At 38.0% G+C, this 21,635-nt stretch overlaps 1 protein-coding gene across 2 annotated transcripts; it reads left to right on the top strand.

Moving 5' to 3' along the window:
* The first annotated feature begins 1,882 nt into the window (after nt 1-1,882).
* On the top strand, nt 1,883-20,791 carry LOC138032731 (fibrillin-1-like). 2 transcript variants are annotated; one of them, XM_068880437.1, is made up of 14 exons: nt 1,883-2,354; nt 2,443-2,589; nt 3,038-3,160; nt 5,458-5,580; nt 7,131-7,253; nt 7,999-8,121; nt 9,672-9,794; nt 10,541-10,663; nt 12,209-12,331; nt 13,078-13,200; nt 14,744-14,866; nt 15,613-15,735; nt 18,224-18,346; nt 19,362-20,791. In XM_068880437.1, exons 1-14 carry the CDS (start codon nt 2,036-2,038, stop codon nt 19,787-19,789), a joined length of 2,247 nt encoding a protein of 748 aa, XP_068736538.1. In that variant the 5' UTR covers nt 1,883-2,035; the 3' UTR covers nt 19,790-20,791. The 2 variants fall into 2 exon arrangements, with proteins under 2 accessions (XP_068736538.1, XP_068736540.1); XM_068880439.1 differs by lacking the exons at nt 9,672-9,794; nt 10,541-10,663 and having other exon boundaries at nt 1,885-2,354.
* The last annotated feature ends 844 nt before the right edge of the window (nt 20,792-21,635 follow it).

Here is a 21,635-nt window from a genome sequence, read left to right as displayed (position 1 = left end):
TGTGAGAATGAAAAGCGTGTATCAACATTGCAGGAATAAAATTGGCATGAACGATGTTGGTTGTTTGGGGAGAAAATTCAAAAATGTTCCGTTATGTTCTCACGTCCTCTTCACAACCTAAAATTTTGTCAATTCGCGACGTTGTCAGGTCGAGGACGGCAAAGAAATGTACCAACATGAAAAACGCACGTGTAGGCCGTTCAGTGCTTTTTTGTTACCTCATTAGAGGTATTGTTTTGTGGCGTTTTCGTAGTCGTCGTCATCCTTGCGTAATCTTCCTTTAAGGGAGCTAGCAGAGGGACTTCGTTTCTTGAAGCAGTAATACCCGCTAAGACGTCAAAAATTGAAATAAGTTGATACTGTAGGTTTCTTGTAACTACTTGGTTAACCCATATATGGGTTGTAAACACTTAAATTATTTTTTGTGAGACTCTTTATTTTAATATCTGCGAGGGGAAACAAACTGACGGATTTAAAAATAATTTAAACTAAGTCATTTATTCGGCACTCGCTCCAAATATGGGTACTTTTGTTGCCAAGAAGGTCTATGAACAAGAAGTTAAAGTTGCTCTGTCTTACGAAAGTATGTTGTTGCGAATGTTCTGGAAATGCCCAGTCGCCGGTTTTACGGACTAAGATTTCTGGATTTTTTTAAAAAACCCATAAAATGAGCGAGGCATAATAGAGTACTTTATTAATAATTTATTATTCGTTCCATTATCGGTCACCAGAGCCTTGTGAAATTAGGGAATGTTAAACGTCTTGAGTGCCTCTGTGTTTGCAAGGAGATTGTAAGTATTTGCATCCCAATATGCTTCAACCCAGATTCAATTTTAGTCCTGAGATAACATCTTTAAGCGTTTCAGATTCTTTGATGGAATCAACATGTTGTACCTTCCGAGTGTTCTAATGTCCTTTTAAGTATACATATGATTACGTTCACGAATTTTGAACTGGATGAAGAAAAAGAATCCATATTTTTTTACAGATCTCAGAAGATGTCTTTAAAAAAATAAATTCTCGTGCTTGCGTGATCTAGAAAATGCACAGACTATTAGCTTAAAGTCTTGTGTAAATAGACTGGCTAAAATTTCTTGAGTGCCTCTGAGTTTGTAAGGAGGCATTAAATATTAGATTAAAGTATAGTCGCGAGATAACATCTTAAACCTATCAGATTCTATGATGGAATAAACATGTTGTTCCTCCGGAGTATTCTAATATCATTTTATGTATACATGTGAATACGTTCACGAATTTTGAAATGGATGAAAACAAATAATCCATAATGATTTTACAGATCTGGAAGATGTGTTTGAAAAAAAATTCTCATGCGTGCGTGATCTAGAATGTGCACAAACTATTAGCTGGATATTATCTTCCAGTGTAAATAGACCCGTTAGAATTTCCACCATCTATTTAAGGAAATTTAATAAAATATATTCTAAATGCATTGGCACAATCGATCGTTGACTGAAAGTTGCAATTTAGGCAACTATTCAAGAGAGTTCTTATCCTGTCCCGAGGGACTAGTGCTTTGTGTATCACAATTCGATGTGTTCTCTAATTGGTCGTGCAGCCATGGGATACGATCGAGTTGCAAAGTGATGACAATACTTGAGGGAAAGTTGTTTGTGCGTACCGTAATTCAGTTTAACCGATCTTTACGATCCATTTTACAAGCAATATTGAAGAAAAACCTACCGATATCTCATTCTAGGTTTATCTTCCACTCGTGCTCGCTAGACTTTGCACCACCAAATTGAGTGATGAGCTGAATTGAGGAAAAAACAATCAATAATGAATTACCTGGAAACAAAATATTGTTTTAGTTATTATTGAGTCACTCTCAAATGCGGCAAAACTTACCGGGTTATGTTACCCATACCAAATATATAGATACCAACGAACCGAAACCATCAGGGCACTGATATATCAGAACTGCTAGTGATTAGAAAAAGATCTAGTTTAAGGGTCTGCATTTTTAATCTCTTGTTAGTTGTCTGGAAAACACTTTACAGCTGTTATCGCAAAAGAAATGAAAACGCTGTCAGTGCTCTTGATTAGTGTTATCATTTGTCAAATTGTCGATGAAACGAAGTCTCAACAATGTCCTGCATTTGGATCTGAGGAGTCCATCTTGGGATGGATGTTGCAAGGCCACATCTATCAAACAATGATGGCCAATATTGGACTTCATTGCCTTTTGGTCTGCCTCAAGGATCATCGATGTCAAAGCTTCAACTTTGTGATGTCTCTCCATATGTGCGAATTCAGTGATCGCACCAAGGAAGCCAGACCGGAGGATTTTATTCCTGATGCAGACAGATATTACTTCAGAAAATACATAAACAGAGGTAAGTGGACTTTAACAAGCTAGGTTTGTTTCATGGAAAAGACTGCTCAAACAAAGATAAAGAAATAATACTAGTTTCTCAATTTCAGTCCCACTAGGGTCCATCTCTGACCTAGCAGCCACGTCCTGCAAGGAAATTAAGATGAGTGAAGGAAGATCACCCAACGGCAAATACTGGATGTCTTCAATAAAGCCAGGGATTCCAGTTCTTGCATTTTGCGATATGAAAACTGAAGGTGAGATCTGATAACTTCGCACTTCTGTAATTAATCTTCTTCTCCATGTTCTTCTTTTCATCTCCATTGGCTATATCCTAACGTCAGGATTTATGTAAATCATCATCGTCATCTCCTTCTCGAACCCCATCTTCATTTTCACCTACATCCACATCTTAAAACTCATCCAATTACATCTTTATAGCCCTTATATTTTTATCTGGCTCCATTTCCATCTTCATCTGCATCTCCATTCGTCTCATTTTTTTACTTCCTTTTTCTTCGTTTAACCTCATCCATATTCCTTTTTCGCCTGCAACCCCTTTAGCTGTGTCGTTCTGCACCACTTTCTATTGTTTCACATTTTCTTAGTTCCCTCGAACCAAAACTAAGGGAAGAGAGGGAGGGGGAGTGGTAAGGAGATCGATTACACGCTAATCGCACTTAAAATTGTTCCTTTATGTTGTAGATGTTGATGAATGCACTGCTTTTTCACCGGTGTGTCATGTAAATGCTGTATGCAACAACAATCTTGGTTCCTACCTGTGCACTTGCAAACCCGGTTACGCTGGGGACGGAAAAATTTGCAGAGGTAACTTAAAGACCAACAGATGCGGTTAAAACAAATATAACGGGGTAGCTTTGCTCGAAAATGAACGCGTGATTGAGTTCGATGTGCCAGTAACCTTGTGTCAACAAATAAAGACTTTTTTTTGCATGAAGTTAGGGAAGGATCTCGTCGATACTGCGGCTGTAGTGATGCTCACACCGAATGTACTTATTTAAGTTCTTAGGATCCAAGCGTAGCCTGACCCATTTTTTTTCCGTCTGACGTTTCTTTGACATTCCAAACGATCGAGTTCACCCGATCGGTACGCCCAGTTACGTCTGCGATAATATCGCCTGCGAGCATCTTGTGTAAGTCGGCTTTGTAGAGAAGGTGGATATATACCGGTACTGTACAGGGATGTTGAGCAACTGGCATCGTGTTTTCTATGAGCTGTACGTGGTGTTTACCACCAGGGAACCGGCCAATTTTGTCAAAACAATCTTTCTATTCTTCTAGGCCGATGCACATGGCCTTTGATAGGCTTGCAATTTGGGGAGCTGTTTCTTCCTGGGGTGGGGCTTGGGTACTGGAAAACTCCTGGTTGTGTATAGTGATGATTCTGAATTTTTGTGCAATCTGGCAACCAATCATAGATGGGTGACCCGAGGCCTCGATAAGATTGAATTTTGAGTTGTCTTTGAAGGTTACTTTGAGGGTGGTAGAGCCGAAGTTGCTGGTGGAGGTTCCTCCGCAGCCCATTGTAGGACAGCATTGCCGGGCTTGATTTCAACACAAAAGCTAAGTCTCTGCAGAATATCCATACTTAAAACACAGGTGTCTGCACCTGCATCTACCCTCATTTAGATATTGTGTTTGTCATAAATTTTGACGGTGTCGAGGACTACTGTAATTAGATCGGAGTCGTCATCGCTGGCTTAATCGTGGTCCGTCTTCTCTTCGTTTTTTCTACTGTAAGTGCATGTTCTGGCCTCTGTATCGGGGAAATTTGTTCACTTGTTTCAGTCGTACACTCTCTGGAAATGGCCTGTTTTGCTGCAGTACTGGCAATTGGCATGCAGGACTGGGCACGTATCATGACTACCATGTTTGTTACCTGATCTAAAGCAGCCCTTGTGTTTGAATTTAAACCTCGACTTGTCTGGGGGTTCGAAGTAGAGTAGTGGGCTATCTTTGGGCTCGTCTACTCTTGAACAGTGTGGGCGGTTTGTGTTGTGGAGTGTACCGGGATTCCTCTTGCTTTGCACAGAATGTATAATGGCCTCACTTTCTCCATGTGTGATAACTTGCATTTTTGCTTTCCTCTGTTTTGCATAGGGCGTAACCTTGTTAAAAAGGAAGAAAGTTTCCTTTATAAATAGCATCCTTCCTAACGTTCTCTGATTGCGAGCCTAATACCATTGGTTCTCTGAGCGTTTCTTCCTTAAAAGCTGGGTAAAAGCCGCAATCATCAATAAGGGTGCCAGCTTTAGTTAGGAATTCGTCTAGAGGCATGTCGCCTTGTTTGAGAGTCCCAACTGGCCGGAGGCAAACCAGTTGGTAATTTACAAGTGCAACCAAGAAGTAGAACCAGGGACTTCCAGGATAAATTGTAACGCGTCGTGCCGGGGAACGGTTCTTGAACCCGGAATCAATGAATATCAAGGCAAGCTTCCTAACCACTGGGACACACTGCCTCCACGATAAGGGTGAGGAAGTTCAGACAGTGATAAAACAACATTGGCGGGGATAGGTAAAGTTAACATTTCTGGTCAAAACTGGAAAGAGAGCAATCAACGTCTCCTCTGCTAAATGACATTGTATTTTTGTTGAAGATTTCAACGAATGCAGTTCATCGCATTCATCCTGTCACGTCAATGCAAAATGCCAGAATACCGAACGATCTTATGTGTGTTTATGTGAAGCTGTATACGCACGTTCGTATACACACGTTCGTATTTTGAACGAGTTTAATAGCTCTTTGACGTAACATGTTAAAATAAATGATTGATTGATTGATTGATTGATTGATACACTGAAAAATGGAAAAATCTGTACTGGTAAGAGTGTCTAAATAGCTGTCAGGACCACTTTTGGTCACTTTCCAAAGCCTGTTCCTTGGCTAGAACACTAGATCTAAATCTAGATCTAAATTAAAAGCGTAAATAAATTTACCCAGCAAAATACAAGTCAATAAAAAGAGAATTAGCCTACTTGCATAAAAGTGCAGACCAGGATAAAGCAACATTGGCGGCGATATAAATAGTCAACTTTTCTGGTCAAAACTGGAAAGAGAGCAATCAACTTCTCCTCTGCTAAATGACATCTTATTTTTGTTGAAGATTTTAACGAATGCAGTTCATCGCCTTCACCCTGTCACGTCAACGCAAAATGCCAGAATACCGAAGGATCCTATGTGTGTTTATGTGAAGCTGGATACACTGGAAATGGAACAACCTGTACTGGTAAGAGTGTCTGAATAGTTGTCGGTACCACTTTTTGCCACTTTCCATAGCATGTTCCTTAGCTAGAACACTAGGTCTAAATAAAAGCGTAAATAGAGGTATCCCAGCACAATACAAGTTAATAAAAGGGACTAAACAACAACAAAAGGAAAATTAACATACATGCAAAAAAGTGAAAATGAAAAGAAAAAGTATAAATAGAAAACGCAGAAAGAAAATAAAGTCATAGCACATTAATTCTTCAAGATGGTTAACATTGGTAACACTGAAGAAAGAGGTTAAGCAGTTTATGCTTTAACTTTACCTTTATTTACAAATAAATCATATTCGTACAAACAAGACCATGATGGCCCGCAGTTAGCATTGCTATTCTAGGCGGGCCACTTACACTTCGACATTACTTCTGGCTCTCACAAGTAAACAAAAAGGCACTTTAAAAATTACAAGAATTACAATAAGCAAATGGCATACGCCTACCAGAATTGGTTCTGGGGTAAATTCAGATCGAATGCACAGGCTCTGGTACGCAGACCAGCTGACGAGTAGAGGACGCAAAGTTACCTTGAACATGCACTCAGGCATAGGGGAGCATCAGGGTTATTAACAATACCACATAACAATAAAACAAGCTTTGTTAGTTTAATTGAGGCAGCTCAAACAAGCAGTTTCAACACTTTCACGAGACCTTGTATTAGAAGGATTGATACTACAACGCTTTATCACTTAACAGCAATGTTATGGTACCATGTAAAACATGCAGTTATATTTGTGACGTATCAAGTTACTCTGTCAACAGGAAAGCCTTTGCAAAAACACCCCATATTTTGGCTGTAGTTGGACATGTCTGAAATCGAGCTCGATGACCCCAATATAATTTTTTATTGCACAGAAGTGAACAGCTAGCTATGATGAAACTCTCTACAAAGTTTAAAAACCTCAGTGCAGCGGATTCAGAGCTATCTTAATTTTTCAAATATTTAAGGTGGCTCTGAATCCGCTCCACAGAATATTTTTAAACTTTGCAGAAAGTTTAATTCTGAAATGCTGATTACATTTCAAAAATTTAAAAAAATGGACGTCACCCAGTTCGTTTTTGAGATATGAGCAGCTAGAGCCAAAATATGGGGTGTTTTTGTAGGGCTCTTCTGTTGCCATGGTAACTTTTTACGTGAGACAACTGACCGAATCTTTTTCAGCAATAATTGGTGTTTGACATGGTACCATAACATTGCTGTTCAGTGATAAAGGGTTGTAGTGTCAATCCTTCTAATAAGGATGTTTCTTTTAAGTGTTGAAACTGGTTTGAGCCACCTTAAGCCGGTCAAAGACTAGTAACAATTTGAGCTTGACGTATGTGATAACAGATGGTTGCAAGGAGTCGGTGTCAAGGATTATACGAACGGTTCGTGTATCTATTTGAAGTGCGAGTTGTAGATAAAAGGGAGAAGTGTTTCGACTCTACAGGAAAACATAATGTTACTTATATGCAGAAGAGAATGAAAGAAAAGCATCTTCCTTTGTTCCTATTTGATGTTGTATCTATCTGATAGACATCAACGAATGCAAAGCATCTCCTACGCCCTGTCATGCCAAAGCCAAATGCAAAAATAATCAAGGATCTTATTTGTGCTCATGTGAGGCTGGATATACAGGCGATGGAAAAACATGTACTGGTAAGATTGTCATTGTTGATAACATTACTTATGGGCATATTATAATATTATACTACTAAAGTGGGCAAATCGTCATACGTTTCCACTTGCTTTCTCATAGAGTTTTGCCTTAACCCCACAGAAATTCCAAGCTTAAGGTTGTGAATAGTTCGAGAGCCACTCCTTCCAATTCATAATGTTTATTCTCAACACCATCCCGGGTCTACATTTACAACTGTCAGAGCATTGCAAGCTGGACTGATATCGGCTGCCAGCGGTGCACAGATATGCTAATGTCCGGTCTCACCCAAAGATTGATTACTTGTAAAAGCGCAATGGCATATGTGAATAGGAAATGCGCTATATAAATTCATTACTATTACCATTGAACAAGCAGATTAAACATGCTGAACGTACTCCCTTTTTTGACTTTATTTGTTATCTTCATTTTGGTTTCATTTTGGTGTCTTTTTGCATTTCAACAGATTTATGTTATTTAATTTTATAGGTACGTTTTGCCATTGCGTGCAGAATATTCAATATCTCGCGCTTTCCAATAATGTAAACATTAATTTAAGACCTGTTTCAATTGTAAGTTGTAAAAGGGACTAAACAACAACAAAAAGAAATTAGCATATTTGCAAAAAAGTTCAGACCAGGATAAAGGAGCATTGGCGTCGATATGTAAAGTTAACATTTCTGGTCAAAACTGGAAAGAGAGCAATCAACGTCTCTTCAGCTAAATGACATCTTATTTTTGTTGAAGATTTTAACGAATGCAGTTCATCGCCTTCACCCTGTCACGTCAACGCAAAATGCCAGAATACCGAAGGATCTTATTTGTGTTTATGTGAAGCTGGATACACTGGAAATGGAAAAACCTGTACTGGTAAGAGTGTCTGAATAGTTGTCGGTACCACTTTTTGCCACTTTCCATAGCATGTTCCTTAGCTAGAACACTAGGTCCAAATAAAAGCCTAAATAGAGGTATCCCAGCACAATACAAGTTAATAAAAGGGACTAAACAACAACAAAAGGAAAATTAACATACATGCAATAAAGTGAAAATGCAAAGAAAAAGTATAAATAGAAAACGCAAAAAGAAAATAAAGTCATAGCACATTAATTCTTCAAGGTGGTTAACATTGGTAACACTGAAAAAAGAGGTTAAGCAGTTTATGCTTTAACTTTACCTTTATTTACAAATAAATCATATTTGTACAAACAAGACCATGATGGCCCGCAGGTGGCATTGCTATTCTAGGCGGGCCACTTACACTTTCACATTATTTCTGGCTCTCACAAGTAAACAAAAAGGCACTTTAAAATTTACAAGAATTACAATAAGCAAATGGCATGCGCCTACCAGAATTGGTTCTGGGGTAAATTCAGATCGAATGCACAGACTTTGGTACGCAGACCAGCTGACGAGTAGAGGACGCAAAGTTACCTTGAACATGCACTAAGGCATAAGGGAGCTTCAGGGTTATTAACAATACCACATAATATTAAAACAAGCTTTCTTAGTTTAATTAAGGCAGCTCAAACAAGCAGTTTCAACACTTTCACGAGACCTTGTATTAGAAGGATTGATACTACAATGCTTTATCACTTAACAGCAATGTTCTGGTACCATGTAAAACATGCAGTTATATTTGTGACGTATCAAGTTACTCTGTCAACAGGAAAGCCTTTGCAAAAACACCCCATATTTTGGCTGTAGTTGGACATGTCTGAAATCGAGCTCGATGACCCCAATATAATTTTTTATTGCACAGAAGTGAACAGCTAGCTATGATGAAACTCTCTACAAAGTTTAAAAACCTCAGTGCAGCGGATTCAGAGCTATCTTAATTTTTCAAATATTTAAGGTGGCTCTGAATCCACGCCACAGAATTTTTTTAAACTTTGCAGAAATCTTAATTTTGACTTGCTGATTACATTTCAGAAATTTAAAAAAATGGGGATCACTGAGTTCGTTTTTGAGGTATGAGCAGTTAAAGCCAAAATATGGGGTGTTTTTGCAGGGCTTTCCTGTTGCCATGGTAACTTTTTACGTGAGACAACTGACCGAATCTTTTTCAGCAATAATTGGTGTTTGACATGGTACCATAACATTGCTGTTCAGTGATAAAGGGTTGTAGTGTCAATCCTTCTAATAAGGATGTTTCTTTTAAGTGTTGAAACTGGTTTGAGCCACCTTAAGCCGGTCAAAGACTAGTAAAAATTTGAGCTTGACGTATGTGATAACAGATGGTTGCAAGGAGTCGGTGTCAAGGATTATACGAACGGTTCGTGTATCTATTTGAAGTGCGAGTTGTAGATAAAAGGGAGAAGTGTTTCGACCCTACAGGAAAAAATAATTTTACTTATATGCAGAAGAGAATGAAAGAAAAGCATCTTCCTTTGTTCATATTTGATGTTGTATCTATCTGATAGACATCAACGAATGCAAAGCATCTCCTACGCCCTGTCATGCCAAAGCCAAATGCAAAAATAATCAAGGATCTTATTTGTGCTCATGTGAGGCTGGATATACAGGCGATGGAAAAACATGTACTGGTAAGATTGTCATTGTTGATAACATTACTTATGGGCATATTATAATATTATACTACTAAAGTGGGCAAATCGTCATACGTTTCCACTTGCTTTCTCATAGAGTTTTGCCTTAACCCCACAGAAATTACAAGCTTAAGGTTGTGAATAGTTCGAGAGCCACTCCTTCCAATTCATAATGTTTATTCTCAACACCATCCTGGGTCTACATTTACAACTGTCAGAGCATTGCAAGCTGGACTGATATCGGCTGCCAGCGGTGCACAGATATGCTAATGTCCGGTCTCACCCAAAGATTGATTACTTGTAAAAGCGCAATGGCATATGTGAATAGGAAATGCGCTATATAAATTCATTACTATTACCATTGAACAAGCAGATTAAACATGCTGAACGTACTCCCTTTTTTGACTTTATTTGTTATCTTCATTTTGGTTTCATTTTGGTGTCTTTTTGCATTTCAACAGATTTATGTTATTTAATTTTATAGGTACGTTTTGCCATTGCGTGCAGAATATTCAATATATCGAGCTTTCCAATAATGTAAACATTAATTTAAGACCTGTTTCAATTGCAAGTTGTAAAAGGGACTAAACAAGAACAAAAAGAAAATTAGTATGCTTGCAAAAAAGTTTAGACCAGGATAAAGGAGCATCGGCGTCGATATGTAAAGTTAACATTTCTGGTCAAAACTGGAAAGAGAGCAATCAACGTCTCTTCAGCTAAATGACATCTTATTTTTGTTGAAGATTTTAACGAATGCAGTTCATCGCCTTCACCCTGTCACGTCTACGCAAAATGCCAGAATACCGAAGGATCCTATGTGTGTTTATGTGAAGCTGGATACACTGGAAATGGAAAAACCTGTACTGGTAAGAGTGTCTGAATAGTTGTCGGTACCACTTTTTGCCACTTTCCATAGCATGTTCCTTAGCTAGAACACTAGGTCCAAATAAAAGCCTAAATAGAGGTATCCCAGCACAGTACAAGTTAATAAAAGGGACTAAACAACAACAAAAGGAAAATTAACATACATGCAAAAAAGTCAAAATGCAAAGAAAAAGTATAAATAGAAAACGCAAAAAGAAAATAAAGTCATAGCACATTAATTCTTCAAGGTGGTTAACATTGGTAACACTGAAAAAAGAGGTTAAGCAGTTTATGCTTTAACTTTACCTTTATTTACAAATAAATCATATTTGTACAAACAAGACCATGATGGCCCGCAGGTGGCATTGCTATTCTAGGCGGGCCACTTACACTTTCACATTATTTCTGGCTCTCACAAGTAAACAAAAAGGCACTTTAAAATTTACAAGAATTACAATAAGCAAATGGCATGCGCCTACCAGAATTGGTTCTGGGGTAAATTCAGATCGAATGCACAGACTTTGGTACGCAGACCAGCTGACGAGTAGAGGACGCAAAGTTACCTTGAACATGCACTAAGGCATAAGGGAGCTTCAGGGTTATTAACAATACCACATAATATTAAAACAAGCTTTCTTAGTTTAATTAAGGCAGCTCAAACAAGCAGTTTCAACACTTTCACGAGACCTTGTATTAGAAGGATTGATACTACAATGCTTTATCACTTAACAGCAATGTTATGGTACCATGTAAAACATGCAGTTATATTTGTGACGTATCAAGTTACTCCGTCAACAGGAAAGCCTTTGCAAAAACACCCCATATTTTGGCTGTAGTTGGACATGTCTGAAATCGAGCTCGATGACCCCAATTTTTTATTGCACACAAGTGAACAGCTAGCTATGATGAAACTCTCTACAAAGTTTAAAAACCTCAGTGCAGCGGATTCAGAGCTATCTTAATTTTTCAAATATTTAAGGTGGCTCTGAATCCGCTCCACAGAATTTTTTTAAACTTTGCAGACAGTTTAATTCTGGCATGCTGATTACATTTCAAAAATTTAAAAAAATGGACGTCACCCAGTTCGTTTTTGAGATATGAGCAGCTAAAGCCAAAATATGGGGTGTTTTTGTAGGGCTCTTCTGTTGCCATGGTAACTTTTTACGTGAGAAAACTAACCGAATCTTTTTCAGCAATAATTGGTGTTTGACATGGTACCATAACATTACTGTTCAGTGATAAAGGGTTGTAGTGTCAATCCTTCTAATAAGGATGTTTCTTTTAAGTGTTGAAACTGGTTTGAGCCACCTTAAGCTGGTCAAAGACTAGTAACAATTTGAGCTTGACATATGTGATAACAGATGGTTGCAAGGAGTCGGTGTCAAGGATTATACGAACGGTTCGTGTATCTATTTGAAGTGCGAGTTGTAGATAAAAGGGAGAAGTGTTTCGACTCTACAGGAAAAAATAATTTTACTTATATGCAGAAGAGGATGAAAGAAAAGCATCTTCCTTTGTTCATATTTGATGTTGTATCTATCTGATAGACATCGACGAATGCAATGCGTCTCCCTCACCCTGTCATGCAAAAGCCAAATGCAAAAATAATCAAGGATCTTATTTGTGCTCATGTGAGGCTGGATATACAGGCGATGGAAAAACATGTACTGGTAAGATTGTCATTGTTGATAACATTACTTATGGGCATATTATAATATTATACTACTAAAGTGGGCAAATCGTCATACGTTTCCACTTGCTTTCTCATAGAGTTTTGCCTTAACCCCACAGAAATTCCAAGCTTAAGGTTGTGAATAGTGCGAGAGCCAATCCTTCCAATTCATAATGTTTATTCTCATCACCATCCCGGGTCTACATTTACAACTGTCAGAGCATTGCAAGCTGGACTGATATCGGCTGCCAGCGGTGCACAGATATGCTAATGTCCGGTCTCACCCACAGATTGATTACTTGTAAAAGCGCATTTGCATATGTGAATAGGAAATGCGCTATATAAATTCATTACTATTACCATTGAACAAGCAGATTAAACATGCTGAACGTACTCCCTTTTTTGACTTTATTTGTTATCTTCATTTTGGTTTCATTTTGGTGTCTTTTTGCATTTCAACAGATTTATGTTATTTAATTTTATAGGTACGTTTTGCCATTGCGTGCAGAATATTCAATATATCGAGCTTTCCAATAATGTAAACATTAATTTAAGACCTGTTTCAATTGCAAGTTGTAAAAGGGACTAAACAAGAACAAAAAGAAAATTAGTATGCTTGCAAAAAAGTTTAGACCAGGATAAAGGAGCATCGGCGTCGATATGTAAAGTTAACATTTCTGGTCAAAACTGGAAAGAGAGCAATCAACGTCTCTTCAGCTAAATGACATCTTATTTTTGTTGAAGATTTTAACGAATGCAGTTCATCGCCTTCACCCTGTCACGTCTACGCAAAATGCCAGAATACCGAAGGATCCTATGTGTGTTTATGTGAAGCTGGATACACTGGAAATGGAAAAACCTGTACTGGTAAGAGTGTCTGAATAGTTGTCGGTACCACTTTTTGCCACTTTCCATAGCATGTTCCTTAGCTAGAACACTAGGTCTAAATAAAAGCGTAAATAGAGGTATCCCAGCACAATACAAGTTAATAAAAGGGACTAAACAACACCAAAAGGAAAATTAACATACATGCAATAAAGTGAAAATGCAAAGAAAAAGTATAAATAGAAAACGCAAAAAGAAAATAAAGTCATAGCACATTAATTCTTCAAGGTGGTTAACATTGGTAACACTGAAAAAAGAGGTTAAGCAGTTTATGCTTTAACTTTACCTTTATTTACAAATAAATCATATTTGTACAAACAAGACCATGATGGCCCGCAGGTGGCATTGCTATTCTAGGCGGGCCACTTACACTTTCACATTATTTCTGGCTCTCACAAGTAAACAAAAAGGCACTTTAAAATTTACAAGAATTACAATAAGCAAATGGCATGCGCCTACCAGAATTGGTTCTGGGGTAAATTCAGATCGAATGCACAGACTTTGGTACGCAGACCAGCTGACGAGTAGAGGACGCAAAGTTACCTTGAACATGCACTAAGGCATAAGGGAGCTTCAGGGTTATTAACAATACCACATAATATTAAAACAAGCTTTCTTAGTTTAATTAAGGCAGCTCAAACAAGCAGTTTCAACACTTTCACGAGACCTTGTATTAGAAGGATTGATACTACAATGCTTTATCACTTAACAGCAATGTTATGGTACCATGTAAAACATGCAGTTATATTTGTGACGTATCAAGTTACTCTGTCAACAGGAAAGCCTTTGCAAAAACACCCCATATTTTGGCGGTAGTTGGACATGTCTGAAATCGAGCTCGATGACCCCAATTTTTTATTGCACAGAAGTGAACAGCTAGCTATGATGAAACTCTCTACAAAGTTTAAAAACCTCAGTGCAGCGGATTCAGAGCTATCTTAATTTTTCAAATATTTAAGGTGGCTCTGAATCCGCTCCACAGAATTTTTTTAAACTTTGCAGACAGTTTAATTCTGGCATGCTGATTACATTTCAAAAATTTAAAAAATGGACGTCACCCAGTTCGTTTTTGAGATATGAGCAGCTAAAGCCAAAATATGGGGTGTTTTTGTAGGGCTCTTCTGTTGCCATGGTAACTTTTTACGTGAGAAAACTAACCGAATCTTTTTCAGCAATAATTGGTGTTTGACATGGTACCATAACATTACTGTTCAGTGATAAAGGGTTGTAGTGTCAATCCTTCTAATAAGGATGTTTCTTTTAAGTGTTGAAACTGGTTTGAGCCACCTTAAGCTGGTCAAAGACTAGTAACAATTTGAGCTTGACATATGTGATAACAGATGGTTGCAAGGAGTCGGTGTCAAGGATTATACGAACGGTTCGTGTATCTATTTGAAGTGCGAGTTGTAGATAAAAGGGAGAAGTGTTTCGACTCTACAGGAAAAATAATTTTACTTATATGCAGAAGAGGATGAAAGAAAAGCATCTTCCTTTGTTCATATTTGATGTTGTATCTATCTGATAGACATCGACGAATGCAATGCGTCTCCCTCACCCTGTCATGCAAAAGCCAAATGCAAAAATAATCAAGGATCTTATTTGTGCTCATGTGAGGCTGGATATACAGGCGATGGAAAAACATGTACTGGTAAGATTGTCATTGTTGATAACATTACTTATGGGCATATTATAATATTATACTACTAAAGTGGGCAAATCGTCATACGTTTCCACTTGCTTTCTCATAGAGTCTTGCCTTAACCCCACAGAAATTCCAAGCTTAAGGTTGTGAATAGTTCGAGAGCCACTCCTTCCAATTCATAATGTTTATTCTCATCACCATCCCGGGTCTACATTTACAACTGTCAGAGCATTGCAAGCTGAACTGATATCGGCTGCCAGCGGTGCACAGATATGCTAATGTCCGGTCTCACCCACAGATTGATTACTTGTAAAAGCGCATTTGCATATGTGAATAGGAAATGCGCTATATAAATTCATTACTATTACCATTGAACAAGCAGATTAAACATGCTGAACGTACTCCCTTTTTTGACTTTATTTGTTATCTTCATTTTGGTTTCATTTTGGTGTCTTTTTGCATTTCAACAGATTTATGTTATTTGATTTTATACGTACGTTTTGCCATTGCGTGCAGAATATTCAATATCTCGCGCTTTCCAATAATGTAAACATTAATTTAAGACCTGTTTCAATTGTAAGTTGTAAAAGGGACTAAACAACAACAAAAAGAAACTTAGCATGCTTGCAAAAAAGTTCAGACCAGGATAAAGGAGCATTGGCGTCGATATGTAAAGTTAACATTTCTTGTCAAAACTGGAAAGAGAGCAATCAACGTGTCCTATACTAAATGACATCTTATTTTTGTTGAAGATTTTAACGAATGCAGTTCATCGCCTTCACCCTGTCACGTCAACGCAAAATGCCAGAATACCGAAGGATCCTATGTGTGTTTATGTGAAGCTGGATACTCAGGCAACGGGAAAATATGTACTGGTAAGAGTGTCTAAATAGCTGACAGGACCACTTTTGGCCACTTTCCAAAGAAAAATCGTGTTCCTTAGATAGGACACTAGGTCTGTGTCTCATTCTCTCCGCGTTTGAGCATAATAATTGAAGTGGACTGTTTTAAAGGGAACGTATGAGCAAAATTAATTTATGAATGAAACATATTTATTATATATTTGAAGTGCGGACGATATAGATAAAATAGAGAAGTGTTTCTTCAAAGTTATCTGGACAATTTAAGAACTGGTCTCTTATAGATCATATAGACATCCGCAAAATTCAGGTGGCTTTAACGGGATTCGAATTCATAAGCTCTTTTGATACCGGTGCAATCCTCTACCAACTAAACTGTGAGGCCACTGAGTTGGGAACAGGTCAATTTGTTGGGCTCATATCCTCTAGCGAAAGAACCCGATGAATGAAATAAATGAATATATTTGAAGTGAGGGTAATCGATGAAAAGGAGAAGTAGTCCTGATACTTATCTGGAAATTTAGGCAATAAGTCCTTTCATAGGAGCACATGAGACCAACAAATTCGGACCTGCTCCCAAATGACTGGATTCATAGCTCAGTTGCTAGAGCCTTGCATCGGCATCCCAGAGATCAAGGTTTCAAACCCCGTTGAAACCACCTAACTTTTTCAGGAGTCCATAAGAGACAATTGCTGAAATTGTGTAGATGAATGTACTTTCATCGATAACATTTATGTAGCAAAAAAAGGAAGAGATTGAAGAAGGATAAAATGGGTGTAAAAACCTTGTCGGGCATAACTGCAAATCGACTAGGTGGCTGAAGACGAAAGGGAACCTAACACTCGCAGAATAAAGTGCCGTGCATCTTTTCTGCATATTTAAAATATTTTAAAAAGAATTTGTGAAACAAATGACGAAATCAAGGAAAGAAAAGCTAACGATTTCGTCATAGATGACCAACGACTCTATAAGAAATGCGAATGTAGGCTTTATTCATATTCTGGTGATGGTGCTGGAAGGAGCACGCAAGGCCTGGAAGCAAAGTTTATTCCCTGCATGTGCCTCCATCTAATGGTCGATCCAGTCCAACAGTGACGATACTAGTCATGATGTATAGCACCACTGTTCTACACTTTTGGATGCAAGGTAGTTGATTTGCTAACTGTTACAATAAGGTATCTTTTTTTTATTTATTTATGAAATATCTATGGATTGATCAGAAACTAAAGTATTCCAGTCAGGTGCTAGAGTTCTATAAATTCTCTTTGTTCCCAAGTTATAAACCAATTTTGTTTAATAATTTAATACCATCGCTTGGCTCGCGTGGATAGAATAGAATTGAGGTTAGCATGTGTTTTAGCATATACCATTCAGCTGCTCGGAGGCGAATAATGCCAGCTTCCTCCCTCAGATCTAGCCAATCAGTAAAGGTAAAAAGCACCAACTGTGTGGTGTATGATGTATAAAGGCAAATATGATGTTTAGCATTCTTCATGCAAGTTAACAATCTTCCTTCGGGTTTTCTAAAGAGTGGATATTAAACAAAAAAATAGTGATATAACCTACCCGCACAAAGCGGTTTTCAATTGAGTGTCGTAGTACGAATACCAAAGTAATTCCTTCGACCAATGACAGCAGGTGCAATAAAACAATCAAAATTCATAGCAATTCCATGAAACTTGCTCAAAGCGCGGGAAAAATCGCGCGTGCGAGTGGATATTACTCGCAAAATAGTCAAATAATCTACCCGCATAAATTGCATTTAGAGAAAGACTAATTAAAAGCGAAAAAGCTTGCATGTATTGAGCACGAGTACAATTACTGTGTCTAACGATTTCGTGGACAGCGACTTATTGCCAATTGAATGTAAAATGATATTTCGCTCATTATAATTTGTTACATGTGTTCCCAGATATCGATGAGTGTTCAACACGAAAACACAACTGCAGCCATGTCGCTGTGTGCAACAACACCATCGGTTCATATAATTGCACTTGTTGGGAGGGAGATGTCGGAGACGGACAAAGCTGACATTTGTGCGAATATGTGGTGTATAAAAACAAACAACAATGTTTACCCTTCTTGATGCAAGTTGACGTTTTTCTTTCAGGTTTCTAAACAGTGGATATTACACGAAAAATACTGACATAATTTACTCTCAAAGAGCGGTTTTCATTCAGCAGTCCTAAAGCACATACGAAAGTAATTGCTTCGACTGATGACACCAGTTGCAAACAGCGCAATGAAACAATCCAGATTCGTAGCAATTCCATGTAACTTGCTCAAAGCGTGTAAAAAATAGCGCTTGAGAGTGGATATTACACGAGAAATGCCGATATAATCTACCCGCTTAAATTGCGTTTAGAGAAAGACTAATTAAAAGTGGAAAAGCTTGGACACCTGGACAAAATACTGTGCCTAATGGTTTCGTGGACACTGACTTATTGCCATTTGAAAGTAATAGATATTTTACTAATTATAATTTGTTGGATGTGATCTCAGATATCGATGAGTGTTCAACAGGGAAACATAACTGCAGCCATGTCGCCGTGTGCAACAACACCAATGGTTCATATGACTGCACTTGTAATGAGGGATACGTTGGAGACGGACGAAACTGCTCAGGCAAGAATATATACCATTCGGCTGCTGGGTGACGAATAAAACTTCCTCATTACTTCAGAGCTAACCAATTAGAACACATAGAAAGCACCGATTGTGCGAATGTGTGTTGTTTATAAACAAACTAATGTTTACCATTCTTGATGCAAGATGACGTTTTTCTTTCAGTGGATATTACACAAAAAATACTGATATAGTTTACCGTCATAGAGCAATTTTCAATTGACTGTCGTAAGACAAATACCAAAGTAATTCCTTGGACCAATCACAGCAGTTGCAAACAGGGCAATGACACAATCCAAATTCGTAGCAATTCCACATAACTTGTTCAAAGTGCGGGAAAAATCGCGCCTGAGATTGGATATTACACGACAAATGCTGATATAATCTACCCGCAAAAAATGGGGTTTAGAGAAAGACTAATTAAGAGTGGGAAAACTTGGACACCTGGATAAAAAACGGTGCCCAACGATTTCGTAGAAAATGACTTAATTATTGCCATTTGAAAGTAATAGAAAGTGTTGGATGAGATCTCGGATATCGATGAGTGTTCAACAGGGAAACATAACAGTTACTGCAGCCATGTCGCTGTGTGCAACAACACCATTGGTTCATATAACTGCACTTGTAAGCTTAAAAGGAAGCATATGTTGTTGACGGACGAAACTGCTCGACCTCAGGCAAGATTTCATTTGTAATGATTTTTATTCTTTAAAGTTACAAGAAAAGGCACTTTTTTATATTTTCCATGCAATAACTTAGAAGTAAGAAAAAGCCTTCAGAACTGAGTAAGAAGACACTCATTTCGTAGATGCATTTAATGATAGTTAAAAGGTGCGGGGGACTCCTTTTTACGATAACTAAGTTGCAGGTGACGATGAGGATGATGTTGTTGTTAAGTTACCGCCATAGACGAATTACAATTCGACCTTTTGGAGCCTTTACTCAACATTCCTATGATACCGTTGTGTCATCATTAACATTATGACAATTTTGTTTGCTCGCATTCCATTCTTAGGTTGTCCTAAAGACTGGGTGGCAAATGACAAATATTGCTATAAGCTGGCGAGTGATCCTCCTGATCGATTCTATCGAATGAAATATGCTCAAAGAAAATGCAAGGAAATGAGAGGAGACCTGCCAATAATTAAATCGGAGCAGGAAAACACCTTTATTGCTGGCCTGATGCGGAGCACCTTGACACGAAGGGTTTGGCTTGGTATAAAGCGAGACAGCAAAGGCACGTTGCTTTGGTTAGACGGTATATCAGCAGAGAACCCAAATAGCAAACGTTATAACGGATGGGCCAACGGTGAACCGAATGGCGATAATTGTGCTTACATGGATGTTTCCCTGCCTAATGTTCCAAAGTGGTATGATGGCCTGTGCGATTACCGTTTTCCCTATAAACCACCTTTTCTCCTTTGTCAAAAATCGCGTTTATAAGACTGGCGATTAATTTAAGGTGCATTATTGCCCAGCTGAGGTAATCGAATGTCTCTTTATCGTCCTGGGTAATGTATTGAATGTATTATGCATAAATCATAAAGTAAAGCTGTACGTTTTAGACATTATAAAAGACAGTTTGTAAAAGGGAGTTTTTAAGCATACCCTTCCGGTAAATTTGACATGTCGTGTTGTCTTCTGTAATTAAGCCCAGGAAAACAATTTAGGAGGAATTGTAATAATAGGTAATAATAGCAGAAACCATAATAAAAGAGAAATTGCAAGGATGTGGAACTTAAGAACCTTTCATATGCGGGTGATACCGACTGTTGTGAGGAGCATCGCAAATTTTAAACGAACTTGGCAAAGTTGCTGGAAAAGTTGGACATCAAAAGCAGTACTCCATTACTCTAAAATATCGCCCTATATAAAAGAAATACGCCGATATACGCCGCTTTCGAGTGATTTGATTACGACCAAGGATAAAGATTGGCTATTGAATAATATGTTTAGCGGATATGAGAATGCGAGTGGGGAAAAATAGTGCTTTATTCATTGGGGTGGTTAATATCTCAAGTTCTATCTCAGGAGGAAAGAGAGGCTTAAAAAGAATGAACTAGCAAATTTTAAGTTAGTAGATATTCTGTGAATAGGCTTTACTACTATAATAACGAGAATGCAATGTTTTGGTAGTCAATCAACAAGAGAATTATGATGCGTTACGTCATAAGGGATACGGTCTATTGTTTAAGTTGTTGTTGTTATTGTTGTTGTTGTTTTGTGTGTGTGTGTGTGTTCTATGTTTGGGTTGATTTGGCATCTTGAAGCCAAATTGTATCCTATCCAGGGCCGTAGCCAGTATGAGGCTGAGCGTCGTCTTTAACATGTACTCATAATGAACACCTTAAATACCTACAAAGAGAATTCAATCATGATAAAAGTGTCGTCATGGTAACTAACAGGATTAGCCAATAAAATGCGAGCTTCCCCTTCCCTGAAGGATACATTTGTGCTGAATTACATTATCATGATTTGTTGTTCATAACTTTTAAGTCTAGTTCATATGACACAACATGGGTGTTTTAGGGGTTGACGACCACTCTTTTGCCATTTTGAAAATAAAGAAAAAATGTTTTTAATCTGGGCATTTCATCAGTATCGATATTATAAACAGAACATTACATGGTCGCTTGGGTGTACGAATTTCATCTTCTCGTAGTGATAGTATCTCGCTCGCTGGGCTCACTAGTACTCACGGTGTGCACGAGAAATACTATCAGCGCTCGAAGATAAAGTTCGTATCCCCGCGCGACCATATATTTTCATATATATGTAATGTCATCTCCTGACAACAAGTTCCTTATAACTGTGATTAATGTTAGCTACTCACTATAACTGACATTTTCGAGGGGAATGCGGGTTTGGTTGCAATATGTTTGCTAAAAAAAATCTTGTTCGAACCAAGCGCAAAAGTAATGAGCTATGTCAATTTTATTGCAGTTGTCACTGTGAGCCCGAAATATTTGCCTGCCAAACTATGACCTCCATTTCCCCCGCAGTTTTTGTCATGCTTGTTGAGATGATCCTGTGTTGAGTAGCTTTGAGAACATCTGTCCCAATATAATGCATGAGGACATTATATAATTATGTTGTGCTAAAGGCGGCCCATGCTTCTTCTGAAACAACAGTCAGCGGTATTTACCCTCTTTTGTTGAGAGCATCAGATTGGTTCTTTTCACTTATTCGCATAGAAATTACTCGGTTGTTTACAATTCCAAATACATTTCTTTCACTGTTGATTTGTTTTTCGATTTTACTAATCTCTCTAATCTTAAAAGGTGATAGG

The sequence above is a fragment of the Montipora capricornis genome, chromosome 14, assembly GCF_036669925.1.
Source record: "Montipora capricornis isolate CH-2021 chromosome 14, ASM3666992v2, whole genome shotgun sequence".
Classification (NCBI taxonomy): Eukaryota; Metazoa; Cnidaria; class Anthozoa; order Scleractinia; family Acroporidae; genus Montipora; species Montipora capricornis.
The sequence above is the reverse complement of the archived record's forward strand: the minus strand, read 5'-3'. Positions and strand labels throughout refer to the sequence as shown.